The sequence below is a fragment of the Apium graveolens genome, chromosome 4 (assembly GCF_009905375.1).
Source record: "Apium graveolens cultivar Ventura chromosome 4, ASM990537v1, whole genome shotgun sequence".
Lineage (NCBI taxonomy): Eukaryota > Viridiplantae > Streptophyta > Magnoliopsida > Apiales > Apiaceae > Apium > Apium graveolens.
Genome location: NC_133650.1, coordinates 313,482,347 through 313,497,810, shown reverse-complemented (window position 1 = coordinate 313,497,810; position 15,464 = coordinate 313,482,347). Strand labels below are relative to the sequence as shown.

General features: G+C 35.7%; 1 protein-coding gene and 1 long non-coding RNA gene across 2 annotated transcripts; both read left to right on the top strand.

Moving 5' to 3' along the window:
- Positions 1-9,662: 9,662 nt before the first annotated feature.
- Positions 9,663-10,246, top strand: LOC141720208 (F-box protein CPR1-like). The gene is made up of 2 exons (XM_074522558.1): positions 9,663-10,142; positions 10,202-10,246. The coding sequence occupies exons 1-2, from the start codon at positions 9,663-9,665 to the stop codon at positions 10,244-10,246; spliced, it is 525 nt and encodes a 174-aa protein (XP_074378659.1).
- A 109-nt stretch (positions 10,247-10,355) lies between these two features.
- LOC141717356 (uncharacterized) lies at positions 10,356-11,721 on the top strand. Its single transcript, XR_012573602.1, has 3 exons — positions 10,356-10,812; positions 11,334-11,408; positions 11,655-11,721. It is a non-coding gene; the product is annotated as an uncharacterized LOC141717356 (long non-coding RNA).
- Positions 11,722-15,464: the final 3,743 nt, after the last annotated feature.

The window sequence follows — 15,464 nt, the reverse complement described above, 5'->3', positions numbered from 1 at the left end:
AGGGGTAGAACTGGAATTATCAAAATAGTGGTGTGTGTGTATAGGTGTATATATATGAGAGATGAAGTAACCCCTAACATTCCTTTTGTTCTGCCTTTTATAGGCTTCACACTAGGGTTTAGGGGTTTAAACCTGTTGATATGGACCGTAGGTAGCAATTTTGAACTGTTGGACGTAAGGACGGCCCTGATTTGCTGATGTACTACCGAATCCGGGCCGTCAGAACCTTCTGGATCCAGAGTACCTGGACGGTGGTGATATTACCACGTGTCCTGGGGTGGTCCATGGTCACTGACAGATGGATCATGGGCCCTTCTTGTTGGGCCTCTTGTTTATATACTGGGCATGTGCTATTATAGGCTATCATTTCCCCCTCAACCATCAACTTAAAGCTCAAGTTCCCCACCCCGGGAGGCAATGAGGAATTGAAAGGAGACAGAGAAATGGCAGGGAGATGCTACGGTCAAGCTTTACTAATGGAAGAAACAGAACCAGGTAACAGAAAGAGGCTAATGACCCTACCCAAGGGACAGAGCAGGAAAAAGCATCGCGAACACCTCAGTAAAAGGGTCAGGCTAGATGTCAATATGATCGAGGACTCCAGATACAGCATAACCAATACTGAGGCCCGAATTCAGAAGTTTGTTGAAACTAAGGAGAAGACAAAGGTCGAACCTGCCCAGCAAACAATCGAAATAGAGCTGGAATCCTGGAACCAAATCCGGAAGATTAAAATCGGCAAAGGCCTAGAAACCGCATTCCAGAGAGAGCTGATTGACCTTTTTAAAGAATATGCGGATGTGTTCGCCTGGACCCCGGAAGACATGCCGGGGATTAACGAATATGTGGCGATGCAAAGCCTGGACGTTGATCCGAAACAAAGACCCATCAAGCAAAAACGAAGAAACTTTGTCCCGGAAAGACAACAGGCAATTGATGAAGATGTCGAAAAATTGTTGAAGGCGAATATCATCTGTGAAATAAAGTATCCGGATTGGCTAGCAAATGTTGTGCTAGTCAAAAAACCCAATGAAAAATGGAGAATGTGTGTTGATTACACAAACCTCAACGCAACATGCCCCAAAGTCCCCACATCATTTTGTAATAAAATTTGTAAATCTTGTACCTGTAACATTAGTCATATTTTAATTTTGGATAAATTTTTTATGAAATTTAGAATATTAAATATCAATAAAGTTTAATATAAATTTATACGATCCTTTTAAACTTTAAAAATATCTTGAGGAATCTAAATTAAACTATTGGTACAAAGTAATAATAATATAATTGTATTCTCTTTCGATTTAAACGAAATTTTAATAAATCAATAATGGCTTATATTAAATATATTAATATTTTAAGAATATATCTCTAGATAAAAAATTGGATATAAAATGACAGGTCTTGGTTTTTAAGATCTGTCAATTTGACCAAATTAATGGGCCCATCTATATTCACACCGATATCAACCAATAAAAAAATGCCATATCACCGGCACCACGTCATTTTATAATAAATTTTTTGTGTTTAATCTTGTACCTCTATTATTACTCATATTTTAAATATGGATAAACTTTTTATGAAATCTATAATCTAAATCAAATATCAATAGAATTTAATATAGATTCATATAATCCATTTAAAATCTGAAAAAATCTTGTGAAATCTAAATTAAATATTCATTCAAGCATATAAACAATCGTAAGAGCCTCAAAATCAAGTGAACTGCTTGTCCAAAATAACATTGTTGTAAAGAGTCGCCCAAAGCAAAATAAGCCTCTGCACCTGAGACGGGTAACCTTCCTTTCTCTTCATTGCTATATCTGTGTTGTAAAATTTTTGGTTGTCCAATTGTTGAAAAGGTCTAGCATAGAGCAGCATATCATACATAAGTATAATTTTTATTTTTGTGTGTGCGAAATTGTCCATCATTTTAAGTAACTTGTGGTATGGTGCTAGGAAACCTCATTACCATTAAGCCGTTTATGTTTTTGCGTGAAAGGATCCTAAGTAGTGTGTGGTATGCTGTTAGGAATTATTTTTTTGGCCGTTTTACATAATTGAATATCTTTAAAATCAGAAAATTTTATTTATTTCTTGAAATGAAGATGTTCATGTAATGTTTGGTACAGAAAAATTTTATTCATTTAGGAAAGTTATTTTGTATAAAATATATCCTCTAAAGTTTTATTGTAGTAAATATATCGTGTAATGCTAAAGATCTCAAACAAAATATGATTGTTTCACGTATGTTTAAGCTATTTACCTAATTATTGCAGATCCTTGTTCATCATTTGGTCTCCAACTCTGCTAGCTGAACTTTCATTTTCCAAACCCTGGTGCTACATTTGTAAAATGGCACTTCCTTGCGAGATGATCGATGAGATACTTTGTCGAGTACCCGTTAAGTATGTTCTTCGTTGTCGAAGTGTGTGTAAAGACTGGTGCTCTCTTATTGATAGTACTGCTTTTGTCAAGAAACATCTTAAGACTAGCCGTGATCGCAATGCTGGTGCTGGTCTTATGATAGAGAAACTTGGTGGTGATGAAAAGTTTTATTTGGCTAGTCTCGATTCTTTGGATGAGGATTCTGCCGCTGTTGTCAAAATATGTGATCCGCTCAAGGCGTTACTCTGTGTTGCTGAATATGTGTGTGCTTGTAATGGTTTGATGTGTGTGCTGAAAAATATGGGGAGAGATGTTTTTGTGTTGAATCCGGTACTTAGGAAGTTCAAAAAGGTAACTTCCGCGCCACCTGAGTTTCCAAGTTCGGCTGAATGGAAAGATAGATTCTCATTTGGATTTGGTTATGATGAGGTTAATGATGATTATAAGGTGGTCATGATTGCAGAGTGTTGTGTTCATTCTGGTGACTTAATAGTCTTTGTTTACAGCTTCAAAACCAACGCTTGGACACGGATTCAAAACGTTCCAAATAATATTAGTTTTACTGAAAATGGGGGCATATTTGCAAGTGGATCTCTCCATTGGACGGCAATTAAGAATGAAATTAATTCCAAGAATTTTATTCTTGGCTTCGATCTTGCACTTCAACAGTTCAAGGAGGTCCCTTTACCTCCTATGGAGGATGACAGTTCCAAAAGGATATTGATGGATGATGTAGGAGAAAACCTTTGTATTATCCACTACTCCAGTTCTTGCATGGATGTGTGGTTGATGAACTATCCTGGGGCTGAAAGTACTTGGTACAAAGCACTTTCTACGGAGCAAGAGGAAATGCTCAGAACTGGTACTTCTAATGAACTTATTGCTTTTTCCAGAAGCGGCAAGGATCTACTCTTACAGGTGTACAATCCCTTGGACACAACACTTGCATGGTATAACCTCAACCAGGAGACACTAACAAATGTTGGGATTCGTGGGCTTCCTATCCATTTCTGTTCATTTCTATACACCGAGAGTCTCTTACAACTCACCGAGGATGAGCCCCTGTAGCAGAAACCATCAAGGACAATCAAAAGAAGAATACAAAAAAAAGGAGAAGGTACAAAATGAGTTGTTATTTGTGGGGTCTATAATTCTGTATTTCTCTCCCGTTCATCATTATGTTAGAAATTCGGTACAGTTTATTTATTTACAAATTAATGGGACATTAATCTCATGTGCTAACGTATCAATTTATTGTGAGGACTATTCTAAAACATGGTATAAAAAGCTCAACCATGTGTTGTAGTATAATTCAAGTGTTTGCATTGTTTTCGTTTTTTTCTTGCAATCCCTTTTTTTTTGGTGAATTTGTTTGTTTGCTGTTTCTGAGTCCTGAACTTTCAACTGAGCACCATTTTTGTATCTTGTTGAATCATTATCATTAATATTGGTGTATATCTATTGTTATGAAGAGGAGTGATTACAGTACCTGCTAAACACATGCCATTTTCTTTCTTAATTGTGATACTGCTTACGGAGTTGAGCCATCTTTTGCTAGATTGCTTTTAACTGATATTTCATATTTGGGAAAATGCGTTTACTAATATATTTGCTAATTACTGGCTTATCTCTTGTAGGGGTAAATTTCTGTCTGCAGGATCCAGTTCGAGGATCTAAGATATTTCAACTACGAAACAAAGTAGTATGACAAGGTAGTTTTTTCTTATGTTTATCTTCACTGTTATTAGTTTGAGTCTTTTGTTTATGTGTTGGAACCATTTTCTGCACAGTATTCACTTCTGCACGTAGCATATCAGTAAAGTTTTCCTATTACCGAATAGAACATGGAGTGGTTTATGCCTTATTCACTTCTACACTAATAACAATTGCAGGATCTTGTACCATAACTGTTATCTCGATACCTGACAAGATTGTTTGCCAATAACTTTGTGTTGCAGGAATGCTCCAAGTGATGGGAGATCAGTAGAGTTCAATTTTCCAGGTTGTGCCCGGAACAGAAGAGAGTAATTTACTAGAACAGTAGATATATTGTTCTTTTTATCGTCTACTGCACCCTGTGTTTTGTTTGTTAAATTTTAGTTCAGTGTTTCGGTTAAACAAGTACTGTAATGCAGCAGATGCTGTAGCTCAGATGTTGGTTCGGTTTACTATTTTTTTTAGTTTGTTCAAGTAAAATGAATATTTTTATTAATATACATGTTTTATTTAGCTGGATAGCTGCACATGATTTATCTACAAAAAGCACGTTTGCTGTTGATCTTGGTTATGATACTGAATAAGCACTCTGTGCACTACGAATTGCATGAAAATAATAATCCTACCTAACGTGTTAGTTTGTCATCATGCTTGAATGCTTAAATTTGGTATATTTTAAGTTCATTAGGTTTGCTTTTCATTCATCAGGAGTTGAAGATTGAAAACATAGAAGACAAGAGGAAAGAACTCATGTTTAACCATCCCAAACTCAATTTGTTGAATTTATGCAAATTTACATTGGATTATGTTACCCGATATTTATCAAGTTTTAATTTATGAGCGTATATCTATTCATGCATGTCTCATCTTATTAACAAAAAAATTATCAAATATGAACCCCAGGCATCATTATTTGATAACGATTTTGAGTACTATAACATTTCTCGTATAACAATTCAAATATTCTAAAACTATTATCTCACGTAGCAATTCGAATATTTAAAAACTAACATGCAGTTATATCCCGTACCACAGGCTTCTTCATGAGATGAGGCAAGATATAATTGTCCGGCGTATCCGAGCACGATCTTATAATAAGAACAAGAGATTTTTCTCGATCAATCCCTTTACCCCTCATTCTTCGAGAATCAGAAATGAGCTACCAAGGAAGTAATAACGCCTAGCGAAGCTAAAGCAAGGTCTAACTGAAAATGAAGGGAATTATTGATTGTGTCATAAACACCCTTATGCCCACGTCCCAATCATCCCCCGGAGGAATACATGCATCTAAAAATCTTTCATATTGTGTACAATACTAAACAAATTCAAACTTGAAAATGATCTTTCTGATTCTCAAAAAATGAGGGGCAAAGGGATTGATCGAGAAAGATCTCTTATTCTTATTATAAGATCGTGATTGGATACGCAGTGTATGGTGATTGGATACGCAGTGTATGGACAGCTATCTCTCGAGCACATGTTTAGGTTCGACATCTCGGCTTGCTTCTACTACCTTCTAGGGTCTTCCCCAGTTAGGAGCAAACTATCAGTAAATAGATATCTCGAGATATCTATTAGTATTGGCTAATAGCTGCTCGGGTGATACGGACTCTCTCTATTCTGAATCTCTCCTCTTCTCCGAACTCATAGCTCTTAGAAAGAAGATTTTAGAAGAAAAAGTACTTGGCATTTAGGTATCTACTTCAAAAGAAACTTGTGTAAAATTACCTATAGGCGGTAGGGGTCGAATTATTGATGTGAGATGGATCCAGAAAAGGGGAGGTTCTAGTTATAATCCATAAAAGAAAATGCATATGGAATTCGACTCGGAAGATTCATGAAAAAAATAAGTTTGTTTAACTACACGATTAGATAAATATCTCATCTCTTCTTCAGAATCCAGGATGTTCTTCCAAGAACTACTAGCGGAGGTATTAATCGAGTATAGCCAAGCAATTAAGGCCTTCTCATCGATACTAATCTATCCTTTTGAGACTAAGTGTTCGAAAGGGGCAGACATACCTTTTATAGCTGTTTTATCTTCCTCAAGGAATTTCTTGGGCCTTTTAGGAACAGCTTTACAAACTGTTAATTTTTAAAAATTTAAAAAGGATGAATCTTTAAATATAAGTCTGGAGTTGAATTCATTCTAGAATTTATAATATTTTGTATCTCTTTTCGAAGAAGGTCTGCCGCCAATCGGACTCGACAAATTTTGTACCCGTAAATTCAATGATTAGTCAGTTTTAAAGTCGATAAATCCGGGAGTCTAGAAAGTCATTTCTGACAGCCTAATCGAAGTTGTGTAATAAAAAATAGAAAATCTTCCATAACTTGTAAAATTAATCGATAAATATAACGAGTAGGCCCAAATAATTCGATCGATGTAGTTGTTTAACCATACCACATAGTTTCGGCAGTAACAGCAAGAGCAGTCGGACGAACTCTTATAGTGAGCCTAGTTTTTCATTTAAAAATTTTTTGTATATTTTTAGAGTCAAGAGAGAATGCCGGTTTCAAAAGGTATCCCTCATATGTTTCTTTTTATGCTGCTTTTCTAGTTGAAGTTGCCTGGAGATTCAAATCATACTTTTCATACCATGGGAAATCTACTCGGAGCTCCAAATATACGTTATTGGGATGGTGATAGCCTATAATAGCACATGCCCTGTTATATAAACAAGAGGCCCAACAAGAAGGACCCAGGATCCAACTGTCAGTGACCATGGAGGACCCCTAGGACACGTGGCAATATCACCACCGTCCAGGTACCCTGGATCCAGAAGGTTCGGACGGCCCGGATTCGGTAGTACATCAGCAAATCAGGGCCGTCCTTACATCCTATAGTCCAAAATACCTACCTACGGTCCAAATCAACAAGTTTAAACCCCTAAACCCTAGTGTAAAGCCTATAAAAGGCAGAACAAAAGGAACGTTACGGGTTACTTCATCTCTCATATATATACACCTATACACACACGCCACTATTTAGATAATTCCATTTCTACCCCTTTCTCTCCCACCTAAAGAAATACCACACAACAGCCATCATTTCCGTGGAAATGGAGCTCGAGTCCAGGACGGAGACGAAGAGGACCGCGGGGTGAATTGGCTTTATCATAGGCGCTAGAAGGAGGGGGGTGGCGTCCCCGCGGCACCTCCGGTGTGAGAGAGAGACTGGGTTTTTGGGAGAGAAAGGGGTAGAACTGGAATTATCAAAATAGTGGTGTGTGTGTGTATAGGTGTATATATATGAGAGATGAAGTAACCCCTAACATTCCTTTTGTTCTGCCTTTTATAGGCTTAACACTAGGGTTTAGGGGTTTAAACCTGTTGATCTGGACCGTAGGTAGCAATTTTGGACTGTAGGACGTAAGGACGGCCCTGATTTGCTGATGTACTACCGAATCCGGGCCGTCAGAACCTTCTGGATCCAGAGTACCTGGACGGTGGTGATATTACCACGTGTCCTGGGGTGGTCCATGGTCACTGACAGATGGATCATGGGCCCTTCTTGTTGGGCCTCTTGTTTATATACTGGGCATGTGCTATTATAGGCTATCATTTCCCCCTCAACCATCAACTTAAAGCTCAAGTTCCCCACCCCGGGAGGCAATGGAGAATTGAAAGGAGACAGAGAAATGGCAGGGAGATGCTACGGTCAAGCTTTACTAATGGAAGAAACAGAACCAGGTAACAGAAAGAGGCTAATGACCCTACCCAAGGGACAGAGCAGGAAAAAGCATCGCGAACACCTCAGTAAAAGGGTCAGGCTAGATGTCAATATGATCGAGGACTCCGGATACAGCATAACCAATACTGAGGCCCGAATTCAGAAGTTTGTTGAAACTAAGGAGAAGACAAAGGTCGAACCTGCCCAGCAAACAATCGAAATAGAGCTGGAATCCTGGAACCAAATCCGGAAGATTAAAATCGGCAAAGGCCTAGAAACCGCATTCCAGAGAGAGCTGATTGATCTTTTGAAAGAATATGCGGATGTGTTCGCCTAGACCCCGGAAGACATGCCGGGGATTGATGAATCTGTGGCGATGCAAAGCCTGGACGTTGATCCGAAACAATGACCCATCAAGCAAAAACGAAGAAATTTTGCCCCAGAAAGACAACAGGCAATTGATGAAGATGTCGAAAAATTGTTGAAGGCGAATATCATCGGTGAAATAAAGTATCCGGATTGGCTAGCAAATGTTGTGCTAGTCAAAAAACCCAATGAAAAATGGAGAATGTGTGTTGATTACACAAACCTCAACGCAACATGCCCCAAAGTCCCCACATCATTTTGTAATAAAATTTGTAAATCTTGTACCTGTAACATTAGTCATATTTTAATTTTTGATAAATTTTTTATGAAATTTAGAATATTAAATATCAATAAAGTTTAATATAAATTTATACGATCCTTTTAAACTTTAAAAATATCTTGAGGAATCTAAATTAAACTATTGGTACAAAGTAATAATAATATAATTGTATTCTCTTTCGATTTAAACGAAATTTTAATAAATCAATAATGGCTTATATTAAATATATTAATATTTTAAGAATATATCTCTAGATAAAAAATTGGATATAAAATGACAGGTCTTGGTTTTTATGATATGTCAATTTGACCAAATTAATGGGCCCATCTATATTCACACCGATATCAACCAATAAAACAACGCCATATCACCGGCACCACGTCATTTTATAATAAATTTTTTGTGTTTAATCTTGTACTGTACCTCTATTATTACTCATATTTTAAATATGGATAAACTTTTTATGAAATCTATAATCTAAATCAAATATCAATAGAATTTAATATAGATTCATATAATCCATTTAAAATCTGAAAAAATCTTGTGAAATCTAAATTAAATATTCATTCAAGCATATAAACAATCGTAAGAGCCTCAAAATCAAGTGAACTGCTTGTCCAAAATAACATTGTTGTAAAGAGTCGCCCAAAGCAAAATAAGCCTCTACACCTGAGACGGGTAACCTTCCTTTCTCTTCATTGCTATATCTGTGTTGTAAAATTTTTGGTTGTCCAATTGTTGAAAAGGTCTAGCATAGAGCAGCATATCATACATAAGTATAATTTTTATTTTTGTGTGTGCGAAATTGTCCATCATTTTAAGTAACTTGTGGTATGGTGCTAGGAAACCTCATTACCATTAAGCCGTTTATGTTTTTGCGTGAAAGGATCCTAAGTAGTGTGTGGTATGCTGTTAGGAATTATTTTTTTGGCCGTTTTACATAATTGAATATCTTTAAAATCAGAAAATTTTATTTATTTCTTGAAATGAAGACGTTCATGTAATGTTTGGTACAGAAAAATTTTATTCATTTAGGAAAGTTATTTTGTATAAAATATATCCTCTAAAGTTTTATTGTAGTAAATATATCGTGTAATGCTAAAGATCTCAAAAAAAATATGATTGTTTCACGTATGTTTAAGCTATTTACCTAATTATTGCAGATCCTTGTTCATCATTTGGTCTCCAACTCTGCTAGCTGAACTTTCATTTTCCAAACCCTGGTGCTACATTTGTAAAATGGCACTTCCTTGCGAGATGATCAATGAGATACTTTGTCGAGTACCCGTTAAGTATGTTCTTCGTTGTCGAAGTGTGTGTAAAGACTGGTGCTCTCTTATTGATAGTACTGCTTTTATCAAGAAACATCTTAAGACTAGCCGTGATCGCAATGCTGGTGCTGGTCTTATGATAGAGAAACTTGGTGGTGATGAAAAGTTTTATTTGGCTAGTCTCGATTCTTTGGATGAGGATTCTGCCGCTGTTGTCAAAATATGTGATCCGCTCAAGGCGTTACTCTGTGCTGCTGAATATGTGTGTGCTTGTAATGGTTTGATGTGTGTGCTGAAAAATATGGGGAGAGATGTTTTTGTGTTGAATCCGGTACTTAGGAAGTTCAAAAAGGTAACTTCCGCGCCACCTGAGTTTCCAAGTTCGTCTGAATGGAAAGATAGATTCTCATTTGGATTTGGTTATGATGAGGTTAATGATGATTATAAGGTGGTCATGATTGCAGAGTGTTGTGTTCATTCTGGTGACTTAATAGTCTTTGTTTACAGCTTCAAAACCAACGCTTGGACACGGATTCAAAACGTTCCAAATAATATTAGTTTTACTGAAAATGGGGGCATATTTGCAAGTGGATCTCTCCATTGGACGGCAATTAAGAATCAAATTAATTCCAAGAATTTTATTCTTGGCTTCGATCTTGCACTTCAACAGTTCAAGGAGGTCCCTTTACCTCCTATGGAGGATGACAGTTCCAAAAGGATATTGATGGATGATGTAGGAGAAAACCTTTGTATTATCCACTACTCCAGTTCTTGCATGGATGTGTGGTTGATGAACTATCCTGGGGCTGAAAGTACTTGGTACAAAGCACTTTCTACGGAGCAAGAGGAAATGCTCAGAACTGGTACTTCTAATGAACTTATTGCTTTTTCCAGAAGCGGCAAGGATCTACTCTTACAGGTGTACAATCCCTTGGACACAACACTTGCATGGTATAACCTCAACCAGGAGACACTAACAAATGTTGGGATTCGTGGGCTTCCTATCCATTTCTGTTCATTTCTATACACCGAGAGTCTCTTACAACTCACCGAGGATGAGCCCCTGTAGCAGAAACCATCAAGGACAATCAAAAGAAGAATACAAAAAAAAGGAGAAGGTACAAAATGAGTTGTTATTTGTGGGGTCTATAATTCTGTATTTCTCTCCCGTTCATCATTATGTTAGAAATTCGGTACAGTTTATTTATTTACAAATTAATGGGACATTAATCTCATGTGCTAACGTATCAATTTATTGTGAGGACTATTCTAAAACATGGTATAAAAAGCTCAACCATGTGTCATAGTATAATTCAAGTGTTTGCATTGTTTTGGTTTTTTTCTTGCAATCCCTTTTTTTTTTGGTGAATTTGTTTGCTTGCTGTTTCTGACTCCTGAACTTTCGACTGAGCACCATTTTTGTATCTTGTTGAATCATTATCATTAATATTGGTGTATATCTATTGTTATGAAGAGGAGTGATTACAGTACTTGCTAAACACATGCCATTTTCTTTCTTAATTGTGATACTGCTTACCGAGTTGAACCATCTTTTGCTAGATTGCTTTTAACTGATATTTCATATTTGGGAAAATGCGTTTACTAATATATTTGCTAATTACTGGCTTATCTCTTGTAGGGGTAAATTTCTGTCTGCAGGATCCAGTTCGAGGATCTAAGATATTTGAACTACGAAACAAAGTAGTATGACAAGGTAGTTTTTTCTTATGTTTATCTTCACTGTTATTAGTTTGAGTCTTTTGTTTATGTGTTGGAACCATTTTCTGCACAGTATTCACTTCTGCACGTAGCATATCAGTAAAGTTTTCCTATTACCGAATAGAACATGGAGTGGTTTATGCCTTATTCACTTCTACACTAATAACAATTGCAGGATCTTGTACCATAATTGTTATCTCGATACCTGACAAGATTGTTTGCCAATAACTTTGTGTTGCAGGAATGCTCCAAGTGATGGGAGATCAGTAGAGTTCAATTTTCCAGATTGTGCCCGGAACAGAAGAGAGTAATTTACTAGAACAGTAGATATATTGTTCTTTTAATCGTATACTGCACCCTGTGTTTTGTTTGTTAAATTTTAGTTCAGTGTTTCGGTTAAACAAGTACTGTAATGCAGCAGATGCTGTAACTCAGATGTTGGTTCGGTTTACTATTTTTTTTAGTTTGTTCAAGTAAAATGAATATTTTTATTAATATACATGTTTTATTTAGCTGGATAGCTGCACATGATTTATCTACAAAGAGCACGTTTGCTGTTGATCTTGGTTATGGTACTGAATATGCACTCTGTGCACTGCGAATTGCATGAAAATAATAATCCTACCTAACTTGTTAGTTTGTCATCGTGCTTGAATGCTTAAATTTGGTATATTTTAAGTTCATTAGGTTTGCTTTTCATTCATCAGGAGTTGAAGATTGAAAACATAGAAGACAAGCGGAAAGAACTCATGTTTAACCATCCCAAACTCGATTTGTTGAATTTATGCAAATTTACATTGGATTATGTTACCCGATATTTATCAAGTTTTAATTTATGAGCGTATATCTATTCATGCATGTCTCATCTTATTAACAAAAAAATTATCAAATATGAACCCCAGGCATCATTATTTGATAACGATTTTGAGTACTATAACATTTCTCGTACACTACAAGGAAAACCGGCTCACACAACGGTTTTTGCCCGTTATCTGATACCCTGAAAAACCGTTGACTATTGAGCCGCCGTCTCTTACATGGATCAGACAGCGGGAAAAAACTGTTGTGTGAGTCTACATAGACAACGACCATGTCATTAAGCCCGTTGTATTATATCCAGAAAAGATAACATTTTTGCATAGTTTTCGTTGCAACAAGTAACATTACTCAAGTGTTATCCCAAAGTCAGGAAACACTAGTGTATATTATCACTAATAGTATGACATTAAAATAAGAAATACAACATTTTGTGTCATATAAACGTTGTTGTGTACCCAAACACACAACAAAAATGAGATAAGAAAACTCTTGTAACCATGGTCTACAGACAACAGTTTTTTTTTTCTAAATGTATGGCTTGAACTACTACATACAACGGTTATCCTTTCCCAACGTGTGGTTCGAGTACCTTGCATACAATGTTTTTAATTTTTTTTAGACACTGATTTTTGTTATTAGAAATATTGTTTTAGTTCTAAAAAATACAATGCTTTTTATGAAACTTGGATATTGAAAGTATTGTCTCATAAAAAATATAACAAGTATTTTGATGAATGCCCTCATTGGCTTTGCATATCCAAACAAAAGTTCTACATGTAGCCAAAAGAATAATTTTCCATATCCAAATAAAAATAAGCTACACTATAGAATGAACATGCTACAAAAATTTCAAAAATAACAATCCATCAACCTGCCCCTTATTCCCAATTGGGCCTCTCCTTTCCTCCTTGCCTTTCATGGTATCACAAACTTGTAGCATAGATGATGTTAAGTCCATTTCAAGTTTTACCATTTGTAACGACTTTAAATTTTCTTATGCAACTGCTGGTGTTTCTGGTGTGCACTAACTTCCCAAACTTGATTCACTTGGAAGTCCAGAAGGTCAAAACTCACTTTGTCGATAACTTGTTTCTCGGCATAACACTGATTATTCACTGTGACAAAAATTCAAATGTCAGCACAACTGGCTCTAACCAAACAATCATTGAAAACACGTAAAAATGATTAAGGAACAAAAAGAACATGTATTAGTACGCAACAACGTCATAAGCAGTATCTTTGAGAAGGAAACCCAGGGTGATTTCAAATACAGAATAAGGGCAGCTACCTATAGCTTCTTGTAGAATAGAAATCATAACATGACCCATAGAAGCTGAACATAGATGATAAATATATTGTATGAAAAACTTTTTAACTAAAAGTTTATAAAACTGTCAAGTACATGACACGATATATATTGTCGCTTACGTGGCTATGAGTTTCAAACAAAACAATGTATAGTGCTTAGGCACATGGCCTCATTTTCTCTAACTAGAGAATAAAATCCTGCTCCTGATGAAAAGATGCATGGTTCTAAAACCATTCCTCCACCTCACTTGCTGACAACATAAAATACATGTTTTTGGCGTCACACAATATTAGCTAATAATCAACATAATAATAGTCATCATTGATCTAAAGATGCAAAAATGTAGGCACATGACAAATCACAAAGTTATCAATGATAAGTAATTGAAAATAGTATTGCAAAAAGTAGTCATTTTCATTAGGTATAAGTTTGGGTTAGCATTCTAAGACAAAAGTTTTACAGAATGGGCATTTCAAACGATTGTATATCCAGCAGAATAATATTATTCGAAATAACAGCCCTTAATTTTGGCTAAAAAAGATAGTGATGATATCAAGGCAACACGTTAAAAAGTGATATCAAGTATTAAATCTCGCAAATATGCAAACTAAACGATTAGTAAGCAGAACACCTTAGTTTCAGCATGTTTAATGATGTATGAATCAAACTAAAAGATTACTAAGCAGAACACCTTAGTTTCAGCATCTTTTCCAATATAGGAATAATAAATATATTGTTATCATACATGGATCTTATCGTATAACTCAACGAATCATGAGTTCTGAATTTCAACACTTGCAAAAGTATAATAATTTAGAATTCACTATATTCATATCTCACTAAACAAAATCATCACTACAAGGCACACAAAAAGTTGATGTAAAATTTTAAATGAATATATGAATATTACAAATAAGGACAATGGTCCACAACTGTAGTCCTCTCCCTAGACCACCATGAGACAACATTGAAATAAGACTATGACCATACCACACCAATATATAGCCTATTTTAAAAATTGAACATGAGCTTCCAAATTAACACCAGTACACATAATCAATTTTTAAAATTTAATATGTACATGAAAAATTACAAAATTCAAGCCAGTGAATGTCAAAACATTTACTTATATAAACAGACATAATTAAGCAAGCTCATATATAATGAATTGAAGAGAGTACTCAATTCGATTTGAATGGAAACTCACATGTTGATTTGAGCGGGTGCCCGACAAAAGATTTTGATTTACTCTGCAAAGACCCTATAGGGAATCCACCAACCATTACTGCACAGTTAACTCCGGTGCATGCCTCGACAACATCAGTTGTTGCAACAACACCTGTTACAAGTTATAATACAGAAAGGTATTAAATAAAAAGTTATACCGATGTTCTAATTATTTCTTTTTCATTTATAAGTTACAACTTACAACCAAAGAGTGTAAGAACTAACTCTTCAAAAGAGGAAACACAGCATCCACCAACTATATTTTCACTCCATTCAATGCCTCGGCAGCTGGTGGAATATCGAGCATGTGGAGGATTACAAGTTGGTCAACACCCAGCATCACTCATCAGACAATCATCGGCACAAGAGCATATCCAATTTGTCTAAGGGCCAAGAACTAGTCATACAAACCTTTCATTTAGCTAGCAATCGAATCATGAGATATAAACCCGTTCAATGGGAATGAGATTCTTCTAATACAAGCTTATACTGAAATGTAATTATCAGTTTTATTAACCAAGTTAAAATTCATCCTACTCTCTAGTAATCTACTGACAGGTCTAAGGTGAGAAGTCCTGCTAGGTAATTAAAAATAAGTCTCGCATAATTTTTATCAACAAAAAGATAAGAAGCCATTTCAGTTAATGAAAAGAATGAATTCAGTTCAAGACAATGTTAAGAAAACAATGAATTCAG

Coding starts and splice junctions, on each gene's coding strand:
- LOC141720208 (XM_074522558.1), top strand. CDS start 9,663: ATGGCACTTCCTTGCGAGATGATCAATGAGATACTTTGTCGAGTACCC. Junction 10,143..10,201: donor AGGTTAATGATGATTATAAG/GTGGTCATGATT, acceptor CTTTGTTTACAG/CTTCAAAACCAACGCTTGGA.